General features: G+C 51.4%; 1 protein-coding gene across 11 annotated transcripts in view; it reads left to right on the forward strand.

The window, feature by feature from the left end:
* The window catches only part of MYO18A (myosin XVIIIA), a 135,481-nt gene that overhangs the window by 15,536 nt on the left and 93,300 nt on the right, over positions 1 to 26,645 (forward strand). For all 11 annotated transcript variants that reach the window (XM_050929253.1, XM_050929252.1, XM_050929254.1 and 8 more), the window contains exon 2: positions 147 to 1,254. In XM_050929253.1, coding sequence (XP_050785210.1) covers positions 241 to 1,254 — 1,014 coding nt within the window. In that variant the 5' untranslated portion in view covers positions 147 to 240. The remainder of the gene's footprint in view (positions 1 to 146; positions 1,255 to 26,645) is intronic.

Consider the following 26,645-nt stretch of genomic DNA (forward strand, 5'->3'; position numbering starts at 1 on the left):
GGGGAGTGGGCAGCGTGAGCCAGAGAGCAGCAGAGTCTGGGTTTGGGGGGCTGGGCCATAGGTCCAGGCTGGGGAGTTGGGAGGTGCCAGTTGCGTGAGCTCCTCTGGCTAACAAGATGTTTTGTTTTTGTTCTTTGCTTGTGCAGCAGGAGACCCAGCAAAAAAGGCAGCAGGATCCAGGGCTGTAGAGCGGCTGCCGCTAGCCCTCAGCGGCCTTCTGCCCTTTGAAGCCCTTCCAACATGTTTAACTTGAAGAAAAAGGACAAAGACAAAGATGGGTTGAGGAAGGACAAGAAGGACAAGAAGGAGAAAAAGGAGCGGATGTCTGCAGCCGAGCTCAAGAGCCTGGAGGAGATGAGCCTGCGCAGGGGCTTCTTCAACCTCAGCCGCACCTCCAAGAGAGAGTCCAAGTCCCGGCTGGAGATCTCCAACCCCATTCCCATCAAGGTGGCCAGTGGCTCAGACCTGCACCTCACTGACATAGACTCAGACAGCAACCGAGGCAGCGTGATCCTGGACTCGGGCCATCTCAGCACAGCCAGCTCCAGTGATGACCTCAAGGTGGACGACACCAACTTCAAGGGCTCAGTCCTGCAGCGGGCGGCCAAGTTCGGCTCCCTGGCCAAACAGAACTCCCAAATGATTGTCAAGAGGTTCTCCTTCTCCCAGAAGAGCCGGGACGAGAGTGCTTCGGAGACCTCCACGCCCTCCGAGCACTCTGCAGCCCCTTCCCCGCAGGTGGAGGTGCGCATGCTGGAGACTCAGCTCAGCAAGCAGGGAGCACCCATGGGCCACCTGAGGGCCCCCTCATCATCGGCGCTGCGAGCCAGGGTGCCTGAGGTGGTCAGCAAAAGTTTTGCTGCTGAGCTGAGGCTTCCCATCGTGGTGCCGCCCCAGCCCCCAGTTCCCCGGGAGCTGGAGCTGCAGCGGCGTAACACTGGTGACTTTGGATTCTCTCTGCGTCGCACGACCATGCTGGACCGGGCCCCTGATGGGCAAGTGTACAGACGGGTGGTACACTTTGCGGAGCCGGGTGCTGGCACCAAGGACCTGGCATTGGGGTTGGTGCCGGGGGACCGGCTGGTGGAAATCAACGGCCGGAATGTGGAGAACAAATCTCGAGACGAGATAGTGGAGATGATCCGGCAGTCAGGGGAGACTGTGCGGCTGAAAGTGCAGCCCATCCTGGAGCTGAGCGAGCTGAGCCGCTGCTGGCTGAGGAGCAGCGAGGGGCTGCGCAGAGCGGCCTTGGATGTGAGTAGCCACCATTGCTGTTGCTCGTTGCTAAAGCGTGTCCGTCTCTTTGGTTCGTGCAGTGCTGACCAGCCCTGGGGGTAGCCAGCTCTGCTCCCCTGGCAGCTCTGAGGTTGGGGGATGGCGCACATGGGCACTGGTTTGTGACTAGGGAGGGGGCAGTGCCCTAAGCTCTTCCCATCTGAAAGGAATAGGGAGCGAGGAGCAGTGGATTCTGGGAGATGGTGTCAGTGTATGGCCCCCAGCGTAGCTTAGGTTTGGCAATTTAATGTAATAGCAGCTTGAAAGTCTTTGCTTGGTGTTGCTGGAGACTTTTGGGGAGCGGATGTGTGTGTTTGGGCCAGTCACCGCCGCCCTTCACAGGTTTGAGAGGTGCCCCTTGAAAAGAGAACTCGGAGCAGCTTGTGACGAAGTGGGAATGTTCTTAGTGTGGTCTTTGAATGCTGAGTGGGGAGTGTTGGCCTGGGAAGGTTGCAGGGGAGTTTTGCTGGGACTGTCTGCACTGGGGATGGGAGACTTTCCTTGAGGGAGGATACCTGAGCACATAACATGAGAACCCAGGACGAGGGTTGGAGGCCAGGTGACACCTCTGCCTGGGAAACTGGACAAAGGCTGGGGGAGGAGCCGGGGGGAGGCTGAGTGAGAGGCTGGAGGGAGTTTCAGTTTGGAGCTCGCTGGGAAAAGGGAGGGGAGTCCAGATGAGGTTCTGGCCTCCCAACAGGGCACTGGCCTCTCTCTCCGCCCCCCCCCCCCCCCATAAACCTTCTGTTTTACTGGCTGGCTGAGAGTCCCGGTGAATTGCAGGAAGCCGGGGGTGCAGGGCCTTGTCTCCCCCACACTCTGTGACACAGCTGTTGGTGGGAGAGAGCCTTCTGGTCCTGGTGTGTCTGCTGGCACCTCGTGCAGGCATTTCTTTTTATCATATTGATGATAGTTTCTGTGGTCAGCTGTGTGTTCCACAGACTGGTGCCCTGGACTCCTGGCAAGTCATCACAGCAGCCTGCAGGGTCTGCCTGGGCTCCCTGGGGTAGATCTCTATATAGACACTGTTCTTGGTGCTCCTTATGCCTGCATTATAAATGTAACATCCTGGACTGCTCCTGGGGCCTGATTCAGGCCTGTGGAGTGAGCCAGCTACTTAGCTGTATGTGGATTGTGGGGAAATAGAACCACAGGGTTCATACCCATTTTCTCTGTGGTGACACATGTAGTCTCTTAGCTCATATACTCTGATGTGCAGAGAGCCAGGGGAGGGGAACTGGAGAATATGGTCAGAGGTTCCCTCAGTTAAAGGCTGTTCTTCATTCCCACAGGCCAGTAGGACCCAGACTTGGATCCATTGCAGTAGCTGAGATCTGGATCTCTTGACCTATTTGAATTCTCTTCTTCCCCCTGGGGAGGTATTACATGTTGGAGTCGGGCCTTGGAAATACCTTGCCTGTGGTGTGAAGGACTGGGAGGATATAAGGTGCTGGTCAGATGGGAACAGAGCTGCCCTGGCTACAGTTGTTAGCTTTGCTACCTGCCAGGGCCTAGCCAGGTTTCACTCATTGTGTGGGCAGAGATGTGTCATAGTTAACATTGCACTTCAGCTGGTTTGCAACCAGCTGACATGACTTTCAGCAGAATGGTCCTTGTCTACACTGAGTGCTAAGCCATGTTTGACATTGCCAGGGCAGGTGTAAACTGAAATGAGATTTTCTAGTGTAAACATGCCCTTAAGAAAACATTGTGTCCTTCTAGCACAACCATGCAAAATTCCTCTTGCCCGCTCACTGGGGGAAGCAAGTAAAATCCCTAGTTTTTTCACTAGAATCTTGGTTGTGGAATGGAGGCCAATAGATTTTTTGTTTCTTCCGGAGAACAGTAAATTTTCCTGGTAGCTCTGCAGGGTCCAGTAGCACTTTGTGTTGCAGGAAGCAGTCTTGGAAAGCCCAGCTCTGTAATGCCTTTGAATCCCTTGAACAAGGGAGTGGATTGCTGTACGTACCAGATAACTGAGTGTCTTGTTGCTGTTTAAAGGAAAGTGAAAAGATTGCTCACTTGCTGTTCTGGCTGTTCAGGTCATCCAGATACTAAATACTGACAGGCTTTCATGTAAATACCATCTAAAAAATTAACCATTTAAACGATTAAAAATATGTCATTTAAGCAGTTAACCAATTAAGAGGCTGGGGCCGATCCTGCCGGCGGAGCTAGGGTCGGCCGGCCGACCCGGGGTTAACAGTTAAGGCAGGTTAACCGGTAAGACTATTGCATACCAGTTAACCTTTTACATCCCTGATGAAGAGGAGCAAATGCTTATGGCATGGTTGATAGAACCTATTGTTTGGTTGATAGAAAATGCCACCTGCAAAGGGTTAGTTTTGCCATAACATTCTGTGCTGCTTCCAGAGTGGCTGTGCTCTGTGCCTGGTTCACTAATTCCGGCTCCTGGTGACCCCGGAGAGCTGAGAGCCTCCTGGGTAATTAGCCCTGCAAAACAGGATAAGCTATTTAAAGGGACATGATCTAGTGGTTTAAGTCCAGTGTGTAGCTTTGTGTAAAAATAAATAAATGAAATCAAATCCTGGCATTTTCCTGTTTAGAGTGTAATGAAAGCAGTGTTCTTGCTTGGATTTAACCCTTCCTCTGCCAGTGTGTTGGCATTGCGGGGCTGGGGCATGAGAACCTGTGTGTGAACAAAAGTGAAGCTGACTAGTTTGGTTTTATTGTTCCCAGGGAGGGACGTGTATAAAGAAAACAAACAGCATCCCTGGTGGGAAGCTAAATGAGGGTCAGGGTTCAACAACCCAGGAAGGTGCTAGCAGTGTGGGGCAGGACTGGTTTTGCGCAGCAGAATCCCTTTCCAGAGTCTGGCTTTGCTCTGCTCACATGAGCAGTGGAGGGGAGTGGAATGAGGCTGGTGGGACAGGGAGGTTCTGATGAGTTTCCTGAAGCTGGTTTGGAGGAGATACACAACAAACCAAAGCGTGTCTGCTGCTGCAGAGAGCCGGGGAGCTTGGCAGGTGCTGAGGTTTTGGAGTGTCAGGCGCCTGGCTCAGAGCCTGTTCTGCAGCTGTGAGCCATATGTGTGTGTGGTGGCTCCAGGTCTAGATGTCTCCTGTAGTTTCAGTGGGGAATGTTTCTGCATATAGTAGTCTGATCCTAGAGGGAAATAAGCTTTGCTGCTGACCGCCAGCGGCATCCCCATAGTCCTGCCTTGCAGAAAGGGTGCTTTAGTGTAGCCACATTGAGCCGCTCTGGGTATATGGAGGTGTCTCCCAAGGGGGGATTATTGAAGTAGTGTCGTATGTATACCACAGGGTGGGACAGGTGTGTTTTATAAATCGCAATGCATCGTTTATGATGTACCAAGTGCACTGTGGTGCTGTGTAGACGATAATGTGATGCCTTGGTGGCCCATATCCTGCTTCCTGGTACAGTGGCCACCCAGCTACACTCTAAATTGGCTTGTTGACTAACAGCTTCTCGTTCTGACAGGGTCATTTTAAGTTTGGGCAGAGCCCCCCAGAATGCGAGGACCTGAAGAGTTAAGCCAGCCTCTGACACGGAGAGATGCACTTACATTTTACCTCCAACTGCCTGTACAAGAATACCCTTTTACGTCTAAAAAGAATAAAAGATTGGCCTTGTTTCAGACTTCTGCCAAAGGGATGTGTATTGTAAAGCATGCAGCCAGCCGTGTAGGATCAGCTGCTAAATGACCTGCCAGATGTTTATGGTGCAGAAACGAGTAGGAAGTCCTAAGGAAATGTGCAGCATAATAGAAACCGACAAAATCTAAGAAGTCTCTTTCAGTGGAGAGTGTGTTCAAGGAAACTCTCCAAGTAAAAGCCAAACGGCTATGTTTGCCTGGTACTGAGTTAGAGTGGGGAGGAAAGGCAGCCGGTCTCTGGGCCATGCATGCATTTCTCAGCACCTGACCCTCAGCTCATGTGGAAGTGGCCTGGGCTCCCAATGTTACTCTTATCCTGGTGGCTTTCAGACCAGCTTGGGGGGGAGATCTGGGCTGCAGGAGACCTGCTGTGTCTTGTCAGACAGGGAGCTCTCTGTAATGCAAATCATCCTCATAGCAAATATCAGCAAAGGGCCTTGCCTTTCGTTTTGCACTGGAGTTCTGAGCATCTGGGTGGGCCAAGGTTTTGCTGGGGTCTTTGCCTTGCCAGGGGAACAACAAAATGGTTTCAGGATCCAAAGGGTGAGCCAAAGGTCTGCGTGCAGCGGGTGATATCACGAGGTACAGGCAGTGTCTTCAGTGCAGGATGACAGCTTATGGGCATCTCTGGCGGAGACCCATGTGTCACCTGGCGGGAAGGGTCCCAGATGCACTTGCTGCCATTTGTTCCGCAGGGCTTGTCTATATCCATACTGAACAGGAGGAGTTACATTGGTGCAGACCCTTCCGTTGGTTTAAAACTGGTTGTGGTGAGTTAACTTGCAACCATAATCAACCAGGTTTAAATCAGAATGTCCACACACAAAATTGCATCAATTTAGCTAAATCTGTTCAGAATCACTCCTTAGTTAAATGAGAACAGATGTCAGCATTGTAACCTGGGCCTCGGAAGAGATGGCAGCAGGAAAACTCTGGGAGCATGTACTGTGTACACTCTTGTAGTGCCTGTTGCTTTGATTGGGTAGGCCCTACAGGAAGCATAGCTTTTTGGTACATAGCTCTGGAATAATTAACAACCAACTAACCCTCCCTCCACTCTCCCCTTTTTCAAAAATGGAGATATTCCTTCCCACAAGCGATAAACTAACTGCAGGCAGCCCTTCTCATGGAGTCAGCACAATGGGACATGCAAGTATCAGCTGCCTGGGCCAGGCATGTTCTGTGCAACCACTTGGCAGATATTTGTGTTTTGAATTAGCACTTGCCTCCACCCCTCAGCTTGGTTTCTTCTGCTTCATCCTACAGCAGAGTCTTAGATAACGTTTGTGACTGGAGAGCCTGCTGCAGTGGACATGAATGAAATGCCATCCCTTCGCTGCAGGATCAAGCAGGCAGAGAAGAAGAGATGGGAAGGAGCAAGGCCCTGGTTTAACACACACAGCTTTGCTGAGCAGATGGGTCCAGCCAGACACTCTGGCCTTCAGGTGGATGGATTTATGCTTTGTCTGAGAGCTTTAACAGTGTACTTCATGGCTGACATACAAGCAGAGAGATTCTGAGTTAAGGCAGCACCTCCACCTGGGGCCTAGGAGGCAGTGCAGAAATTGGTGCATTAAGCTACAGTCTATGTGGGCTGCCCCAATGGGCCGATTTAGGGAGTGAGGGTCAGCATAAGGCCTAACTACTACTTGGATCCTACTTCAGGCCTCAGAGCATTGCTAGCTAGGCCCTGTGGAGCATAGGCGTTGTGCTGGCCTTGTGCACAGAGGGGCGAATTCCACCCCGAGTGACTACTGAGCTTGGACCTCATTGCTTGTGTTTGTGGGTTATGCTGTAGTGCACGTTGTGATACAGTTGTGTTGTTTGGCAGGTATTTGCTGAATGTGATGCTTGCAGAAGCCTCCTGGTCAGCCTGTGGAGACCAGCCCAGGCACTCAGGCTGATTTTGCTAGAGTTATGCTGAATTGGAAAATAAAGAGAGACTCAGGTACTGTCAGAGCAGCTGGAGCTGCAGTTGTTGAGAAGCCAGTAGCATGTACCCACATGTGCCTGCAGTCCCCCTGACTGAGTCTAGCTTCCTTTCCCTCCTCTCCTGTGGCTCCGGTGTATTTAGGCTGCAGGAAAGTTCTGATGGTTGCGGACACCTTTCCCCTGCCCCCCAGCTCTCTCTCTCGGTATGTTGACCTCTTCTCAAAATCATAAGAAAGCTGATTGGAATCTTTCAAATCATTGTAGCCAGAGGTGCATGTTTGATTATGAAAGAGGCAACGTCAGGATGGGTGGTGATGCTGATGTAGCGTGCGTCTTGGGGAGCAGTTTGCTGCGCTGTGGATAGCTGCCTTCTGTGCTGATGACACTTTGCTGGCCATGTCCTGAGAGAAGGGTTTGTAGGGTAGATGAGCAGATTTGACCTACTCATTGCTGGCAGGAGCAATTCCTGCTCTTTCGTATGCAGCTGTGGCTTGTCTGTGTCGTGGAGCATTCTGAATCTGAACGCACAACGCCTGCTGCAGGTGGAAAGTGGCTGGTCTGTGGCAGCCATGAGATGGCCGAGATTTCCACTGGAGCATAGAGTCTGTCGAGCTGTCTCCAACTCTGGGAGCACCTCCAGCAGCTCTGCAAGTGGCCAGTGCATTAGGGCTTTGTGTCTGACAGTTTGGCTTCTAACACCCAGGGAGCCTAGGCATTTTCCAGAGCCAGCCCTGAATCACAGCTATTACCTTTCTGCGTCAAAATGTCTCCATCTCCTCTTTGGAGAGGTTGGGGGTGGAGAGCAAGCCTTAGTAGCTCTTCCTGTCTCTGTTACGCTGTTCTTCCCACTTACTTTGCGTTTTGCTCCAAGTCATGGTCCTAGCCTGCTAAAGGTGTGTAGAGATTTGTGGTTGCTGAGAGAAATTGCCCAGCAATAGAGCTTTGAGCTGCGCTCACATGGCATGAGCATCTTGATGTAGCTTTCCAATAAAAAGTTAGAAAGCAAATGCTGAACATGTAAGTTCAGAATGTAACATACAGTGAAACCTAAGGTGTGATGAGACCCTTTGCATCTGCTTGCGGTGTGTGTGCCTTTCCTATGGGTATCCTTGTTTGAGGTAGGCTGGAAACTAGGACCTCCATTGCCGAAATGCTGCAGAGTTGTCTCTCTGTCTGTAAGTGCCTAGCTGAGGACAGCTCCCTGCGGTGTTTTGTGTTCCCACCTTGGCAATGGCGCTAAGCAGTTTGGTCTGGTTTATGCTGCCCACCCAAACCCTGTTTCAACCCTGTTGAACTGGAACTGAGCTAAAGCCAAGTGCAAATGTCAAGCGTTCAAATGAAGTTAAAAGTCCAGTGTGGAAAGGCCCATAAAGAACCCTCTTGATTTGGCAGGCCTGAAATTTGAATGACTTTTTTCCTTATGACAGATTTCAGAGTAGCAGCCGTGTTAGTCTGCATCCGCAAAAAGAACAGGAGTATTTGTGGCACCTTAGAGACCAACACATTTATTTGAGCATAAGCTTTTGTGGGCTACAGCCCACTTCATCAGATGCATGGAGTGGAAAATACAGTAGGAAGATATACACACAGAGAACATGAAACAATGGGTGTTCCCATACACACTATATACACACCTTAATGATCACTCTCCTTATAGTGTGTATGGGAACACCCATTGTTTCGTGTTCTCTGTATGTGTATATATATCTTTTTTGACCGCCGCTGCACCTTGGGTGGATGTTTTCAGAGAACTCTCCACAGTGACTCCAAGATCTCTTTCTTGAGTGGTAACAGCTAAATTAGACCCCACATTTTATATGTCTAGTTGAGATGATGTTTTCCAGTGTGCATTACTTTGCATTTATCAACATTGAATTTCATCTGCCATTTTGTTGAGCAGTCACCCAGTTCTGAGAGATCCTTTTGGAGCTCTTCGCAGTCTGCCTGGGACTTAACTATCTTGAGTAGTTTTGTATTATCTGCCAATTTTGCCACCGACAAAGTGGGTATTCACCCACGAAAGCTCATTCTCCAATACGTCTGTTAGTCTGTAAGATGCCACAGGACTCTTGGTTGCTTTTACAAATCCAGACTAACATGGCCACCTCTCTGATAAATTTTGCCTCCTCACTGTTTACCCCTTTTCCCAGATCATTTACGAATATGTTGAATAGGACTGGGCCCAGTACAGACCCCTGGGGGACACCACTATTTACCTCTCTCCATTCTGAGAACTGACCATTTATTCTTACCCTTTTTTCCCCTGTCTTTTAACCAGTTACCAATCCATGAGAGAACCTTCCCTCTTATCCCATGACAGTTTACTTTGCCTAAGAGCCTTTGGTGAGGGGCCTTGTGAAAGGCTCTCTGAAAGTTTAAGTACACTCTATCCACTGGATCCCCCCTTGTCCACATGTTTGTTGACCCCTTCAAAGAATTCTTGTAGATTGGTGAGGCCTGATTTCCCTTTCCAAAACCATGTTGGCTCTTCCCCAACAAATTATGTTCATGTATGTGTTTGACAATTTTGTTCTTGACTATAGTTTCAACCAGTTTGCCCGGTACTGACGTCAGGCCTACTGGCCTGTAACTGTCGGGATCACCTCTGGAGCCCTTTTTAAAAATTGGCATCACATCAGCTATCCTCCAGTCATTTGGAACAGAAGCTGATTTAAGTGATAGGTTACAAACTACAGTTAGTAGTTCTGCAGTGTCACATTTGAGTTCCTTCAGAACTCTTGGCTGATACTATCTGGTCCTGGTGACTTATTACTGTTTAGTTTATCAGTTTGTTCCAAAACCTCCTCTACTGACACCTCAATCTGGGGCAGTTCCTCAGATTTGTCACCTAAAAAGAATGGCTCAGGTTTGGGAATCTCCCTCACATCCTCATCCACAAAGGCCGATCCAAAAAATTCATTTAGTTTCTCCGCAATAGTCTTATCATCCTTGAGTGCTCCTTTAGCACCTCGACTGTCCAGTGCCCCACTGGTTGTTTAAGCTGGCTTCTAATGTACTTAAAACTGTTTTTTGCTATTACTTTTTAGTCTTTAACTAGCTGTTCTTCAAATTCGTTTTTGGTTTATTAATTATATTTGTACACTTCATTTGCCAGAGTTTATGTTCCTTTCTATTTTCCTTTACTATGCAGAAGAAAAATGCCACTTTTAATCATCATAATTTAAATGAAACAAGCACAGAAAGTTTCCTTACCTTGTTAAATCTTTTTTTAAACTTTCCGTTTATTTACGTTTAGCACAGTACTGTACTATATTTGCTTTTATTTTTGTCTCTGCTGCTGCCTGATTGCGTACTTGTGGTTCCAAATTAGGTGCGTGGTTGACTGGTCAGTTTGTAACTCTGGTGTTTTCATAACTCTTTGTTGCTGTTTCTATTGAGAGTGAAGGCAGCTTAGGTCTGAGGTTTTCATTCCCTTTGTAGTTCGGAATGTGTGTCCCGCCTCCGGAGAGGGCGGAAGCCCTTGTTTTGTGCAGGTTCGTTGATTAATAGTCACTAGAATACAGTGTCAGCTGCTGTTTTTAACTGGCTTTGTTGGCTGGGTCTGAACAGACCTGTGGTGGGCTGGAATCTCTCCTGCCCGCGTGAGAGAGGAGAGCTCGGAATCCATGGCTGGTGCCCCAAATAAACCCTTGGAATGGATCTCGTTGGTTCTTAGGCTGAGGAAGCCGAGATGGTGAAGGTGACTGCTCATGCTGGGAGAGCTCCTTTGGGCAGCAAGGGTCTTGTGGCACCTATTTGTTTGAACGCCTGATTGCACCCAGTCTTCAGGAGCGTGGAGTGTCTCACCAGAGAGTTTCTGGAGCAGGGGCCCCAGCTCTGCACTCTTAAGGGGCTGGAAGGCATGTCCAAGAAATGGGAGAGCCAATGCCATGTGGAAACTGGGGAGCAACGGGAGAGGATCTGGGGTTAGGGTTAGGGTGCTTTGCCCGGAGCACCGGAGAGAACTAGTGGTGTAAGGATCCCTGGCTGTAGCGGGGGGGCAGCATGCGGGGGGGTTTGATACTCTGGGCCTGGAAGTGAGAGGAGAGAGGTGGCGTTTCAGAGCTCCTTGCTGCATCCCATAGCTTCCATGGCAATCGCAAGTGTGTGAAAGTGCTTTGGGGGACTCCATTCTCCATTCCCAATTCCTGCTTGTTGTGCTGGGGAGTGTGGTAGGTATGTCAGTACCAGGATAGAGAGAGACAGGGGTGAGGGAATATCTCTCATTGAACCTGCTTCTGCTGGTGTACGAGATGAGCCTTCCAGCTACACAGAGCTCTTCTGCAGGCCTGGGAAATGTAGCCAGGGTGTTGCTACTTATGCTAAACGATTTGTGCACCTTGTATTTAGCTGAGACACTCCGAGCACATTTCCCAGCCCTGCAGAAGAGCTCTGTGTGTAGCTTGAAAGCTTGTCTCTCTCAACAGCAGAAGCTGGTCCAATGAAAGATATTCCCCCCACCCCATATAATGAGGTCAGCAGAGGGAGGGGTTTTCCCTGGAAGAGGGGATTACGTCTTATTCATCACCCCACCCGCTCAGAATGTTTCACCCAGATGAAGTGATGGATTCCCCGCTCTCCTCCACGCCCCGCAGTGAGATGGGCATCAGGGTTCAGCTCTGAACTATGCTCGGCTGTTCAGGACTGCCTGCAGGATCTCCCAGCAATAGACAGGCTGCCAAAGCAAACAGACTGTCATAGAGTCATAGACTTCAAGGTCAGAGGGGACCATCATGATCATCTAGTCCAGTGGTCCCCAACCTTTTTGTGGCCAGTAGCATAATCATGTTTTCAGGAGTGGCGGGCGCCAACAATTTTTCAAGGCTTATTTTCTGTTTGTACATTAAATAATACGAAAAACATCATATTTAATATTACATAATATATGAGTCCATAAGATAAAAAGGGTAATTTTACATGTAAAAGGTATTAATTAAATTATTTGGCAATTACCCTTTCATCTTACCATTTGAATTTGCTCTTTTTTATCTACAAAAAATTTTACAAAATAAATATCATGAACAGTTCTCATGTTATTTATTTCAAAGAAAGTAAAACATTGTTGAACTGCTGGTCCAAATATATTTATTATTCTTACTTTAACATAGAATGAAGCCTACAGCCCTGGAGTTCTGTGTCCCCGGCAGGGGCAGGGCTGCAGCTTCTCTCCGACTTTGAAGCTGCAGTCCCGCACCTGCCAGGGATAGAGAACGCTGGCGCCCGCAGCCTGCAGCCCGGAGTTCTCTGTCCCCGGCAGGCGTGGGGCTGCAGTTTCTCTGGCTTAAGCTGCGGCCTTGCGCCTGCTGGGCACAGAGAACACCAGCGCCCACAGCCTGCAGCCCCAGAGAAGCCGAAGAGAAGCCACAGCCCCATGCCTGCCAGGGACAGAGAACGCCGGTGCCTGCAGTCCCGGAGAAGCCGGAGAAAAGTTTCAGCCCCGCGCCTGCCAGGGACAGAGAGCACCAGGGACAGAGAGCACCGGTGCCTGCAGCCTGAGTCCTCTGTCTCCTCAGACGCTGGGCCGCAGCTTCTCTCCCCTGCTGGGCACTAGGCGGGCACACATAAATGCCCCGGCGGGCACCACGTTGGGGACCACTGATCTAGTCTGACCTCCTGCCCAACGCAGGCCACAGAATCTCACCCACACACTCATGTGGAGACAGAGTGTCAGCCATTTAAGTGCACCAGCCCTTTGCTCTGCAACAATTACTCCCCTTTATCCCAGCACCTAGAGGCTTAAGAAATGTATAGGGGAAACTGAGGCACCCCTGCAGCATTCAGAGGAAACATTAAGAACAGTCCCACTTCGTCACACCTATGTGTGAGCTATTGAAGTCCTTAAATCGTGGTTTAAACACTTCAAGGTGCAGAGAATCCCCCAGCAAGTGACCCGTGCCCCATGCTGCAGAGGAAGGTGGAAAACCCCCAGGGCGTCTGCCAATCTGCCCTGGAGGAAAATTCCTTCCCGACCCCTGAGTGTGGTGATCAGCCTAAACCCTGAGCGTGTGGGCAAGACTCACCAGCCAGCACCCAGGAAAGAATTCTCTGTAGTAACTCAGATCCCACCCCATCTAACATCCCATCACAGGCCGTTGGGCATATTTACTGCTAATAATCAAAGATCAATTAATTGCCAAAATTAGGCTATCCCATCATACCATTCCTTCCATAAACTTATCAAGCTTAATCTTGAAGCCAGACATGTCTTTTGCCTCCATTGCTCCCCTTGGAAGGCTGTTCCAGAGCTTCACTCCTCTGATGGTTAGAAACCTTCGTCTAATTTCAAGTCTAAACTTCCTGATGGCCAGTTTATATCCATTTGTTCTTGTGTCCACATTGGTACTGAGCGTAAATAATTCCTCTCCCTCCCTGGTATTTATCTTTCTGATATATTTATAGACTGGGCATATTGCATTCCTCATGGTAGGCATGTGCAGCCCAGGGTTTGGCTGACACTGTGCTTTGAACGCTTACCCTTTGTCTCTTACCGACTTCCCTGTTTTGGTGGGTCCCGCTGGCTGCGACAGACCTGTCCTGTGTAAGGCCAGCCTTCAGTGTTAAAGGGCTGAGAGGAGAACAAGGAGGAACTCCCCCAGCCCCAGTGTTAGTGGTGGGTGAGTTTTATGCTTCCCTTGGAAGGCCCTGCTGGGTCGATTATTCTATTATTCCTTGCCCTCCATCCCGAAAGCGGAAACCTCTCCCTGGGCTTGGTGGAGTGGCCCTTTTCCAGAAGGGGGAAGCTTCAGGCAGTCTTCAGTGGCCGGCCTGTGTGGCAGTCAGTTTAGGACACTCACACTAGGTAAATAAAGGTGCATGGCCTAGGGGAGGGAGTCGCATGGCCTAGGGGAGGGGTCTGTGGCGATGCTCTGGAGGAAGAGGAGGTGGAATTTAGTGACTGTGTGTGAGGAGTGAAGGGGAGAGCGGAGTTGGGCAGGAGGCGCTGGCAGGATGATGGTGCTTCCAGCTGGGACGAGGAATTTGGGGTTTGAGTATTCAGGGGGTTGGACTAGATGTTCCAACCCTGATATGCTGTGATTCTGTGAGGAGATGTCAGGTGTGTGGGAGTGAACAGAGGGACAACGCTCAGGATGGGTGGGAGCTGTCAGTGCAGGGCTGGGAGTTGGAGCTGTGAGAGAGGATAAGGCTTAGCACCATGCCCTGAGGGACCTGGCAGCAGGGGTCTGGGGCCTCCTTCGCTCTGTGGGCTCCTCTGAGGGAATGCAGTAACAGAATGTTGTGATCCTTCGGGAGACAGCTTGTTAGCAGCAGGGTTGGTTGTTGCTGCCGCTTTCCCTGTGACACACACAGTCTGCACGTGAAAGCTCAGGACAGCTGAAAGCTGCCATGCGTGAGACAGGGAGTGGGTTCCCCAGTGGTGGAAATATCAACATGCGGTGAGCTCCAGGGGTGCTGAACACTTCTGCAGAGCAAACCTGACGCCAATGAGCAGCTGTCAGAATTATGGCCTAGTTCGTTCCCAGTGTGTGCACCCTGATCATTCACTAATGCTCACGGGTTAGCGTATGGTTACCCGTAGACTAGCTCAATAGGAGAGGCAGGATGGTCCAGGGTTAGGGTGCTGGCCTGGGACTTGGGGGTGCTGGGTTCAGTCCCCTCCTCCCTAGGTTACTTGGGCAAGTCTGTCTCTTCCTCTCTATGCCTCAGTTCCCCATGTGGGGTTAATAGCACTCCCTTACTCCGGGGGTGCTGGGAGGATAGATGTGCTCAGGTGCTGGGGTGATGGGGGCCATGTAAGAGGAGATAGGATATGTACAAGCGTGTGCTGATTGTTGGCTTTCCATAGCTGGGGTACAGAATAGCGAGTTTAATGACAGAAAAGGAAGAGGGGGAACAGCTGAGACCTTCACTGCCTGCCTGCTGTGCTCTGCTCCACGTGAGCAGTGTCCCAGGCCCTCAGTCTTCCTCCTGCTTGCACTGGAGGGTGGAGGGTGGAAGTAGATAGCCCACTCCTGTCTTCTGCTCCAGACACTGGGGGGTTCCATGGGGGACTTGCCACGCCTGGATGTGGCCTTGCCGTGCAGAAGTGCTTTGAGGGGAGTTGCTGTAAAGAGCGCCTTTAAATCTGGGTACTCAGGCATTTCTGGCCTAAAGAGGATGTAGCAGCTCTCCCCCTGTAGACAGTGCTGTGAATAGAATCCACTGCAAGCCAGAGTATTTGGGAGCACAGAGCCGGTGACTCGCAAGGCAGTGCTGGCTCACTGGTTCCTGCATGGGGCGTGAGGGCTGTGTTGGTAGCTGTGACACCTTACAGGAATGAAGCGATCGGGCTGTGGAGGCTGGGTTACCTGCTCGCACTAAGGACCGTGCTCCAGTAAAGCTTGTGCCTTTGCTGCTTTTGAGAAAGACCCTGTGCTGGGGAGAGGATTTTGCCTCCGGAGTGGAAAGCGAGTGGAGTGGCTCTTGTGAAATCAGGGTGAAGGTGAGCGTGTTCAGCCTGATTACAGTGAAACACTGCTGGCTTGTTGCAGCCCCTCCTGGGGCGGAGCGGCTCTGTGACGCTCTCCAGGGAGAAACCCCAGAGCCCTGCTGTGATGTAGGGGGACTGTTCTTAATGTTTCCTCTGAATACTGTGTGGGTGCCTCAGTTTCCCCTATGCATTTCTTAAGTCTCCAGCGTGCATAAATGGCCGACATTCTGTCTCCTGGCAACAAATGGCTGGGACCCTTCCCCCTGCAAGGGAATAGCTAAAGGTGAACAAAGAGATCAGGTGACCTCCTGGCCCGGGAAAGAGACGAAGGCCAGAAAAGCAGCAAAGAGTCCTGTGGCACCTTACAGACTAACAGATGTATTGGAGCATGAGCTTTCGTGGGTGAAAACCCACTTCGTCGGATGCATGTAATGGAAATTTCCAGAGGCAGGTATAAATATGGAGGCAAGAATCAGTCTGGAGATAAGGAGGTTAGTTCAGTCAGGGAGGGTGAGGCCCCCTCTTCTAGCAGTTGAGGTATGAACACCAAGGGAGGAGAGAGGCCAGAAAGGGGGGGCTGGGAAAGTTTCAGTCTGGAGCTGGCTGGGGATGAGAAGTGAGGCCAGACGGGGTTGTCTGGCTCACTGGGTCCCAAAATGGACCCAGCTCAAGGGTCCGGTTCTCTGTACCTACAAGCTCTGTTTTATATCGTGTTTCTGTCATCGAATAAACCTCTGTGTTACTGGCTGGCTGAGAGTCACGTCTGACTGCGAAGTGGGAGTGCAGGACCCTGTGGCTTCCCCAGGACCCTGCCAGGGCGAACTTACTGTGGGAAGCGCACAGAGGGGCATATGCTGAATGCTCCAAGGAGAGACCCAGGAGGTGAAGCCGTGTGAGCTTCTTGCCCTGAAGACAGTCTGCTCCAAGGGAGAGGAGGCTCCCCAGAGTCCTGGTTGGCTTTGTGGGGAGCTGTTCCAGAGCATCTCCCGGGGACTCTGTGACAGCTGCTCATGTCTGAATGCTCTGCTGGAGCTGCTCAAGGTGCAGCCCTGCTGCAGAGAGGCCCGTGCTCTCCCCAAGGCCCTGCAAAGCTGCAAGGAATGTTTCTGTTCTTAATTTAAATAAAAATGATCCATTTTTTGGAAACAGGAAATGATATACATATTTTGGCCATTGCTTTAGAAACCTCCTTGTTTTGCAGTGGGGAAGCATGCCTCTGTGTGGAGCGGGATGCCACGGGCCTCAGGCCCCTCATTTACAATGCTGTTGAAGAGTTATGGTTGAGTTCCGGCGCTTGGCATTAGTGGCAGCAGCTGATCAGTTGTGGGGTGTCTGAGAGGTGAGCTGCTTAGAGTCTCTGTAAGCGTTGATCCTGGGCACTCCCTGAGCACACGTGGCCGTGTGGCCAGCCCCACCTGGAGCCCACTTCTTTTTGATATGAAGTCTTGTGTTTCTTCTGGGAAGTGAGAGCCGGGCAGGAGCAATGTTGGAAGAGAGAATATTTTACAGACCTGAACAATTGTTCTCTCAGATGCTTGTGATTTCTGAGAGATGCCATAATACCAGGCAGGCCCGTAGTGCCCCCGCACGGCTGTATAGGGTGTGGGTATGTTCATTTCACGCTGTAAATAGAGGCCCCCCAGTGCTGAGGCTGCCTCCTTTGGGAAAGGCCCAAGGGACGGGAGCTGGGGACTTGCACCTCAATGCTGTTCTGGCATTGTGGGTGCTCCTGAGATTTCCTCATTCTATAAAGCAGGGTGTTGCATGACACCAGTGACTCTTCTAGTCCAGCTGAGCCGGAGAGCTGCCAATGCCTGGCATCTAGGGCTGAAAGTTTGGGGTCTCTGCCGCGGCTCAGCTACAATCAGACCCCACCGGACCCTTCTCCCTGGCCGCCAGTGGAGTCTTCGGAGGGTTGGGAAAGCTGGGTGACTGTCTTGTGATGAGCTGGATTCAGCCTTGTTATGGGTGGGGTTCACACCTCGTTGACATGGACATGTGAACACACCCTTCACTGACATGGTTAGGAGGCACTTGAGGGGCCACATGGGAAATGTTTACACAGCACTGAGTTGACAGGCTTGACTAACGGGGGTTGCACCAGGGCTCTCAAAATAGCTGTGGAGACAGCGCTCTGAAGTTGTGGCTTGGGCAGGAGCTGGGGCTTGGAACCCTCTGGGCAGCTGGAAAGTTCCGCGTCATCCTTGGAGAAAGCTGGGTGGGGCCACAGGTTGAACAGAGCACTCTGGGTCCTGTGAGCAAAGGAAGCTCTGTCTTGCTGTTTGATCTTCCCTACAGAGGGACCAGACTTGGTACGTTCTTGTCTCTGAGCAATACCTGACGACCACCAAATCATGCTCCCAGCTGGAAGGGCCCCTGAGCCCCAGACTCTGACTCGCCGCCTGGGTCAGAAAGGGGCAATGTTAATTGTGTTTCACTCCCGTTTCCGGGAAGCGGAAGGGTTAAACGTCCCCAAGAGGCCCCTCTGCAGGCTCTGACCCCTCCTGTGGGAGCCTGTTCCTACAGGACTGCCAGCCTGGCATGTGGACTTGGATCTGTTCAGAGAGGCATCTGGGCCATAGGGGAGCACACAGGCTCTGTGGCAATGCCTCTTCCCCCCCAGCCTGCTAGTCTGTTACCTTGGTGCCCCTCCTGCCTGCACTGAGAAGAGAGTCCATAGGGTCATAGACTTTAAGGTTAGAAGAGACCATTATGATCGTCTAGTCTGACCTCCTGCACAACGCAGGCCCCAGAATCTCACCCACTCACTCCTGTATCAAACCCCTAACCCGTCTCTGAGCTCTTGAAGTCCTCAAATCATGGTTTAAACACTTCAAGTTGCAGAGAATCCTCCAGCAAGTGACCTGTGCCCCATGTTGCAGAGGAAGGTGGAAAACCCCTAGGGTGTCTGCCAGTCTGCCCTGGAGGAAAATTCCTTCCCGACCCCAAATATGGCGATCAGCTAAACCCTGAGCATATGGACAAGACTCACCAACCAGACACCCAGAAAAGAATTCTCTGTAGTAACTCAGATCCCACCCCATCTAACGTCCCATCAAAGATCAATTAATTGCCAAAATTAGGCTATCCCAGCATACCATCCCCTCCATAAACTTATTAAGCTAAGTCTTGAAGCCAGATATGTCTTTTGCCTCCACTGCTCCCTTTGGAAGGCTGTTCCAGAATTTCATTCCTCTAATGGTTAGAAACCTTCGTCTAATTTCAAGTCTAAACTTCCTGATGGCCAGTTTATATCCATTTGTTCTTGTGTCCACGTTGGTACTGAGCGTAAATAATTCCTCTCCCTCCCTGGTATTTATTCTTCTGCTATATTTATAGAGAGCAATCATCTCTCCCCTCAGCCTTCTTTTGGTTAGGCTAAACAAACCAAGCTCTTTGAGTCTCCTTTCATAAGACATGATCCATCCCTCAGATCATCCTAGTAGCCCTTCTCTGTATCTGTTCCAGTTTGAATTCATCCTTCTTAAACGTGGGAGACCAGAACTACACACACTATTCCAGATAAGGTCTCACCAGTGCCTTGTATAACGGTACTAACACCACCTTATCTCTACTGGAAATACCTCGCCTGATGCATCCCAAGACCGCATTACCTTTTTCCATGGCCATATCACATTGGCAGCTCATAGTCATCCTGTGATCAACCAATACTCCAAGGTCCTTCTCCTCCTCTGTTACTTCCAATTGATGCCTCCCCATCTTATAACAAAAATTCTTGTTATTAATCCCTAAATGCATGACCTTGCATTGTTCACTATTAAATGTCATCCTATTACTATTACTCCAGTTTACAAGTTCATCCAGATCGTCCTGTATGATATCCTGGTCCTTCTCTGTATTGGCAATACCTCCAAGTTCAGTTTCTGGGGCCCATTCATTCCCTGCCTTTTCAGTGAAGGTTAGTTAGTGCTGACTGTGGTATTTTGTGATGTCTGTTGGGAACTGGACTGAGAACCCACACGTTGAACAGCCGCCGTGGGGAGCAACTTCCTGTCGCTCTGACCTGTGACGATAGGTGCCCAGCTGCACTGTCCCCATGTCCTCCATCCCATCTGTGTCATGTGGATGCTGCAGTGAGTGTCAGCCTGACTTCCGGGGCAACCCTGTTTACAGCGCTAACGAGAGCAACTGGCGGCAGAGCAGGGCATGTGTCTGCGTCGCTGGAAGGAATCAAGTATCAAAGGGGTAGCCATGTTAGTCTGGATCTGTAAAAGCAGCAAAGAATCCTGTGGCACCTTATAGACTAACAGATGTTTTGGAGCATGAGCTTTCGTGGGTGAATACCCACTTCGTCAGATGCAAGTAGTGGAAATTTCCAGGGGCAGGTATATATATAAGCAAGCGAACTAGAGATAACGAGGCTAGTTCAATCAGGGAGGATGAGGATATCATCTTCCTTTCCAAATGCAAACGGATGGACATCATACCAAATGGACTAAAGGTAAAAAATCCACTGCTATCTACATACTACACAGATCACAATGAGAGATTATGCCATACTCTATCAAAGAAGCTGAGGAACCACCTGATCAGCATCCTATACAGCAAATAAGAAAACATCAAGAAAGAGGTCTCCAAGCTGGAGACTCTCATTAATAACCAAACTTCCATACAAACCGACTTCACTAAAATAAGACAGGAGATCTACATTACTCACTTCACCTCTCTACAAAGGAAAAAGGACTGTAAGCTGTCTAAACTCCTACCTGCCACATGAGGCCACATCCGTGGTACCCCCAACCCACCCAGCAATATCGTCAATCTATCCAACTACACACTCAGCCCAGAAGAAAAGTCTGTCCTATCTCGGGGACTCTCTTTCTGCCCTGCCACCCCCACCAACATGATACAGTTCTGCGGCGATCTGGAAGCCTACTTTCGCCGTCTCCGACTCAAAGAATATTTTCAGGACAACACTGAACAGCGCAGTGATACACAGGTACCCTCCCACCAACAGCACAAGAAGAACTCCACATGGACTCCTCCTGAGGGTCGAAATGACAGTCTGGACCTACATATTGAATGCTTCCGCCGACGTGCATAGGCAGAAATTGTGGAAAAACAACATCACTTGCCTCATAACCTAAGTCGTGCAGAACACAATGCCATCCACAGCCTCAGAAATCACCCTGACATTATCGTCAAAGAGGCGGATAAAGGAGGTGCTGTTGTCATCATGAACAGGTCTGACTACCAAAAGGAGGCCACCAGACAACTCTCCAATACCAAATTCTACAGGCCACTTCCCTCAGATCCCACTGAGGAATACACTAAGAAACTGCACCATCTACTCAGGACACTTCCTACACTAACACCGGAACAAATCAACATACCCTTAGAGCCCCGACCAGGGTTATTCTATCTACTACCCAAGATCCACAAACCTGGAAATCCTGGACACCCCATCATCTCGGGCATTGGCACTCTCATTGAAGGACTGTCTGGATATGTGGACTCTCTACTCAGACCCCATGCCACCAGCACTCCCAGCTATCTCCGTGACACCACTGATTTCCTGAGGAAACTACAATGCATTGGTGACCTTCCAGAAAACACCATCCTAGCCACCATGGATGTAGAGGCTCTCTACACAAACATCCCACACACAGATGGAATACAAGCTGTCAGGAACAGTATCCCTGATGATGCCACAGCACAACTGGCTGCTGAGCTCTGTGCCTTTATCCTCACACACAACTATTTCAAATTTGATGACAATATATATCTCCAGATCAGTGGCACCGCTATGGGCACCCGCATGGCCCCACAATATGCCAATATTTTTATGGCCGACCTGGAACAACGCTTCCTCGGCTCTCGTCCACTCACGCCCCTTCTCTGCCTATGCTACATTGATGACATCTTCATCATCTGGACCCATGGGAAGGAGACTCTGAAAAAATTCCACCACGATTTCAACAGCTTCCACCCCACCATCAACCTCAGCCTGGATCAATCTACACGGGAGGTCCACTTCCTAGACACCACGGTGCAAATAAGTGATGGTTACATTAACACCACCCTATACTGAGAACCTACCAACCGCTATGCCTACCTTCATGTCTCCAGCTTCCATCCCGGGCACATCACACCATCCATTATCTACAGCCAAGCACTGAGGTACAACTGCATCTGCTCTAACCCCTCAGACAGAGACCAACACCTACAAAATCTCCACCAAGCATTCTCAAAACTACAATACCCGCACGAGGAAATAAGGAAACAGATCAACAGAGCCAGACGTGTACCCAGAAGCCTCCTACTGCAAGACAAACCCAAGAAAGAAACCAACAGGACTCCACTGGCCATCACATACAGTCTCCAGCTAAAACCCCTCCAACGCATCATCAGGGATCTACAACCCATCCTGGACAATGATCCCACACTTTCACATGCCTTGGGTGGCAGGCCAGTCCTCGCCCACAGACAACCTGCCAACCTGAAACATATTCTCACCAGTAACTGCACACTGCACCATAATAACTCTAGCTCAGGAACCAATCCATGCAACAAACCTCGATGCCAACTCTGCCCACATATCTACACCAGCGACACCATCACAGGACCTGACCAGATCAGCCACACCATCACCGGTTCATTCACCTACACATCCACCAATGTAATATACGCCATCATATGCCAGCAATGCCCCTCTGCTATGTACATCGGCCAAATTGGACAGTCTCTACGGAAAAGGATCAATGGACACAAATCAGATATTAGGAATGGCAGTATACAAAAACCTGTAGGAGAACACTTCAACCTCCCTGGCCACACTATAGCAGACCTTAAGGGGGCCATCCTGCAGCAAAAAAACTTCAGGACCAGACTTCAAAGAGAAACTGCTGAGCTTCAGTTCATCTGCAAATTTGACACCATCAGCTCAGGATTAAACAAAGACTGTGAATGGCTTGCCAATTACAGAACTAGTTTCTCCTCCCTTGGTTTTCACACCTCAGCTGCTAGAACAGGGCCTCATCCTCCCTGATTGAACTAACCTCGTTATCTCTAGCTCGCTTGCATATATATATATCTACCCCTGGAAATTTCCACTATTTGCGTCTGACGAAGTGGATATTCACCCATGAAGGCTCATGCTCCAAAATGTCTGTTAGTCTATAAGTGCCACAGGATTCTTTGCTGCTGGAAGGAATATGCCCTTTTGGGTGCTGCAATGCAATGCACCGGGGCCTCTGAGCAGAGAGCCCCCTCGCACCCAAAGTTCACCCCTGACCTCTTCTGCCGGGCTGGCTCTGCTCCAACTTTGTATTTGTTTATTTACCATTTAAATTCTTCTGGTAAGTAGCAGGTATGCGCAGTTCTCTTCTGGCAGGGGCAGAAATATTCCAGAGGCGCCCCAGAGCACTATAGCACTTCAGAGAGACCACAAATATTCAGTGTTTGCGCCAGCAGAGCCCTGAGTGCCCCCACAAATCGCTATCTCTGGAGTCATCTCTCACTGCACCATCAGATGTGCACATGGTGCTTGTGCACTGCTCAGTGGTCGGATCAGCCATCTCCCACTCCAGAGGAAGATTTCTGGGAGCCCCTCTCTTCCTACCTTCTGGGGGTGCACTGCTGAGATTTCCTGTCTCTGCACTGTGAAACATATCACTGTAGAGTCTGGCTGTGCATTAGCTGGCCAAAGGTGCCAAATAGTGGCTCAGATACTCTCTCCTTGAGAGCCTACTGACTTCCCTGTCTTCCCGGTGCCAAGTGCTGGCCCACAGGGACCACATCTCAGCATTAGGCAAGGAATGTCTGGGTCTGATGTGGCTTGTTGAACACACAACCCCAGAGCTGAGGCTGTTAGGAGCTAAGCGAAGGGCTGGTCGGAGGGGGCTTTCTCTGATTACAGTGCTCGCTGGAGACCCCACTTGTAGCCCTTGGCTTGGCCCGTATTGCTGTATTGAAATGGAGGTTGCAGGAGACACAGGAAATACTCTGGATTTTTCCCTGGCTCCTATTATCCTGGAGATACTTTTTGGGTTTTTTCGTATTTCTCCAAGGAAAGTTTGTAATGTCTCTCCCTGTTCAGCCACCATTCGAGCTGCCTGGATCCCACGTTGCTGGGTGTGGAGCAGGGGAGCCTTGCTGGAGATGGCAGCGAAGGAAGGGGCAGGTGGTGGAGTGGCTGCTCTGGTATGTTTTAGGAGCAGCAGGTGAGGAGTGATGGGAGGAGGGGCCTCATCCTGGTGATAACTGAGCAGGTCTGAATGTGGGTCTCCAGAGGAGAGGGGAAAAGCCCTGCTCTGTCCCTCCAGGCCAGCTCGTGGGAGCCAGGACAGGATTGTCCCCCCCTGCCCTGCTCATCCTGTCTCTGCCTAGCTGGAAGTGTCCCAAGCCATGGGGTAAGGTCACGGTCTCCCTTAGGGAAATGGTTCTCATACCTTCTGAGAGGGTCTGCAATGGGTTATGGATCCCCCCTGTCCCATGAAAGGGAGCAGGCTGGTGGGATGGAGTGGTCCAATGCATTCAGGGCTCTGTGGCAATGATATCCTATAGGCCAGTGTCTCATTCCCAATGTGATTGGGCCAGTTCCCTAGCCTGCTTCCGGCTGGCCCAGCAGCACCGGCTGCTTCCCAGTAAGTGCTCCAGCTTCCTAGTGAAACAGAGCCACTCCCAAGCCCCAGTTCCCTACCTAGACCATGCGCCCCACCCAGGATTGAATAGACTTGTGAGAGGCCTTGGGCGTTGGTGGGGTGAGGTCAGGGCTGCAGCCCACTGGGCTGGGGGCTTTGGGGCGAGGGGTGGCAGGTGGTGCTGAGGAAGAGTAGGGAGCTGTCTCTAGCTGCTGGGCTTGGGTGGTATCTGCTGCAGTTGCTCTGTAAGGCTCTGAGGAGGAATGAGAGGAATCTGCTGGTGGAGCAGAAATCCTGATTGTGAGCAGCTCGGGCCCAAGGGAGAGGCTGAGCTGCTGAGAGTGGCATTCTGGAGCACAGAATCAGAGTGGTGGGGGGGATCCAGTCTCTCTGCAGCCCTCTGCTTGTTGCCAGCGTCCCCTGATGCCCGGCTGGGTCGGAGCCATTCTCTGCCTCCTGGCAACCCTCTGTGGCTAACCTGCCGTGCCTTGCTGCGTGGGCAGGCTGGGCTGTCGGCCCTCTGAGCCCTGGTGGAGTGGAGAGGTGCCAAAGGATTGAGCAGTGCGTATGCTGGGCTCCTGTACAGTGCCTGGGAGGAGGTAACAGCCTCCCTGTCCCGCTGCATCTCTCTTCACATCGCAGCCGGGAACGTGGCTGCCCCACCCCGCTTGGTTTTTCTCTTTCCCAGACTGTCCCCCTGCTCTGTTGCGCTCCGGCACGCTTATGTTGTCTTCCCAGCTGCCTCCACCTAAACCTTGCAGGCGTCCCTTGATCCCTGCCAGCCGCCTCTGCTGCTCCAGTGTCTCCACAGCAGCGAGGGTCACTCCTGCCCTTGTGGCACCCATCTGTGTCCCCAATAGCCTTCTGAGCATCCTCAGCCCCCTGCCCCACTGCTCCCCGCTCCCCTCTCTGCCTGGGCAGCGGGAGGTGCTGTGGCACCACGGCAGAGTCAGGAACCAATGTGTTGAGGAGAAATTGATTCCACCACCCTGGCATTTGCGTCTTCTGCTGCAGCATCTGTAGCCTGCTGACTTGATCGCGGGAGTGAATTGCCTTGTATTTGTAGCAAGGACACTGGATGCAGAGCTCCATCTGCCTGACGCACGCCCTGGCATGGAAGCAACGTGTCTCTGCCATGCCTGCGGGGAAGGCGATTGATCCAGCCAGCGCTTCTCTTAGCCTGCTCTGTCCCTAGTGGATTGAAGCCCATGTTGGGGTGCAGTTGAATCTGTAATGCAGGACCAGGCGCAGTTAGCCGCGCCAAGGTAGCAGGGGCCTCAGGGCTGCTCCTGTTTACAAAGAACGGAGGGAATTGCCCTAAGGGAGTGTGGCACAAGGGTGAGTCCAAATGCTACAGGCTGAGACCCACGTCACCCCTGACCGCACCGTGCCAGCTGCCGTTTGCCATCCCCGCCCTCTGGAGTGTGAAGGAACAGAACACTTTAATGAGGAGAGAGGAAGCTTTGTCTGGGATTGCTGTGACTTTGGCTCTGTGCAGGGCCCCGAGTGGAGTGACGAGACCTGAATGAGGTGGATGGATCCTGTGGGGGACTCCCTGGGGCTCTGGTTCTGCAGTGCAGAGTTCAGGTGGCAGCTTGATCCTGCTCCAATAGGTGAGTCCTGTCTGATGAGGGACCCCCGGGGCCGCTTTCCTGCCCTCGTCAGTGCTGTACGGCCCTGGAGATGCTGGGCGATCAGTGGAGGATTCCTCAAGTTGCAGAGCAAACCCCCTCCGCAGCCCCCCAGTAAGATGGGCTGCGTGGGAAGCCTTGGTGGAACATGGCAGGGGAAGGCAGTGTGCGTCTGGAGTCGAGCAGGGTGTCCTGCTGTGGGGGCTACAGAGCTGTTGTCAGCACCATTGGCCTCCGAGCTAATCCTCTGAAAAACAGCGTGTCCCAGCAGCTGCCATCCGGAAAACTTCCTGCTTTCTGTCAGCCTGGCCAGGGGCCCATTGAGCTGCCCAGAGCAGGCTGTGGTGTTCTGTGTGGCAGAGACCCCCCCCCACCTTTGGGCTGGGCAGTCATTGTCTGAGCACTGTTCTGCTCGCTGCGGAGGGGGAGAACTGTCTCCCTGCAGTAGCTGATGGGATTCCCCAGTGACTGAACAAGGGGAGGATGGACCCACTTCCAGTCTCCCCTGCTCCAGTGGGAGATCAGGGCTCATGGCCTGCAACCCAGGGCGTGTCTGAGCTCCGCAGAGTCACCAGTGTCATCCGTGCAGATGGGATTGGCACACCAGACTCTGCTCAGTCTGCCTGCCCTGGCTCCCATCGCCCTAGGCACCTCCCGGCTGCAGCCGCCCCCACATTCCTGAGCCGTGCATCACTTTCCAACATTCAGGCCGTGTGAGTCTGCTGCCCCCTGCTCTGTGGGTGTAGGATTTGGAGAGCCCTGCTCTGTGGCTGCTCAGTCCTGGCCTGTCTCCTCCCCTTGGCAGAGGGAGGTATGCCCACCGGCTGGGACATGGAAATGTTTATGTGCAGAAATTCCTGTGCATTGACCATATCCTGGCTAGTCTAGTGCTCCCCAATGGACACCAAATGGTCTTGATCTTTCTGCTAATAACTCATCTCAACATGTCCTCCCAGCCCTTTCCGATCTGGGAAACTTCTCCTGCAGTGCCCTGGATTTCCACCACTACCTGCCCATGTCGTGGTCACTCTCCCTCCAGCCAAGGAGGCATGGACCTGGCTTATTCCAGGGCTAGGTGCGAGAGATTCCTTCCTTGCGAAGGTCTGGGGGCCTAGGAGTGGGGAGCCCTAGCTCTGTCA

Source organism: Gopherus flavomarginatus, chromosome 19 (genome assembly GCF_025201925.1).
Source record: "Gopherus flavomarginatus isolate rGopFla2 chromosome 19, rGopFla2.mat.asm, whole genome shotgun sequence".
Classification (NCBI taxonomy): domain Eukaryota; kingdom Metazoa; phylum Chordata; order Testudines; family Testudinidae; genus Gopherus; species Gopherus flavomarginatus.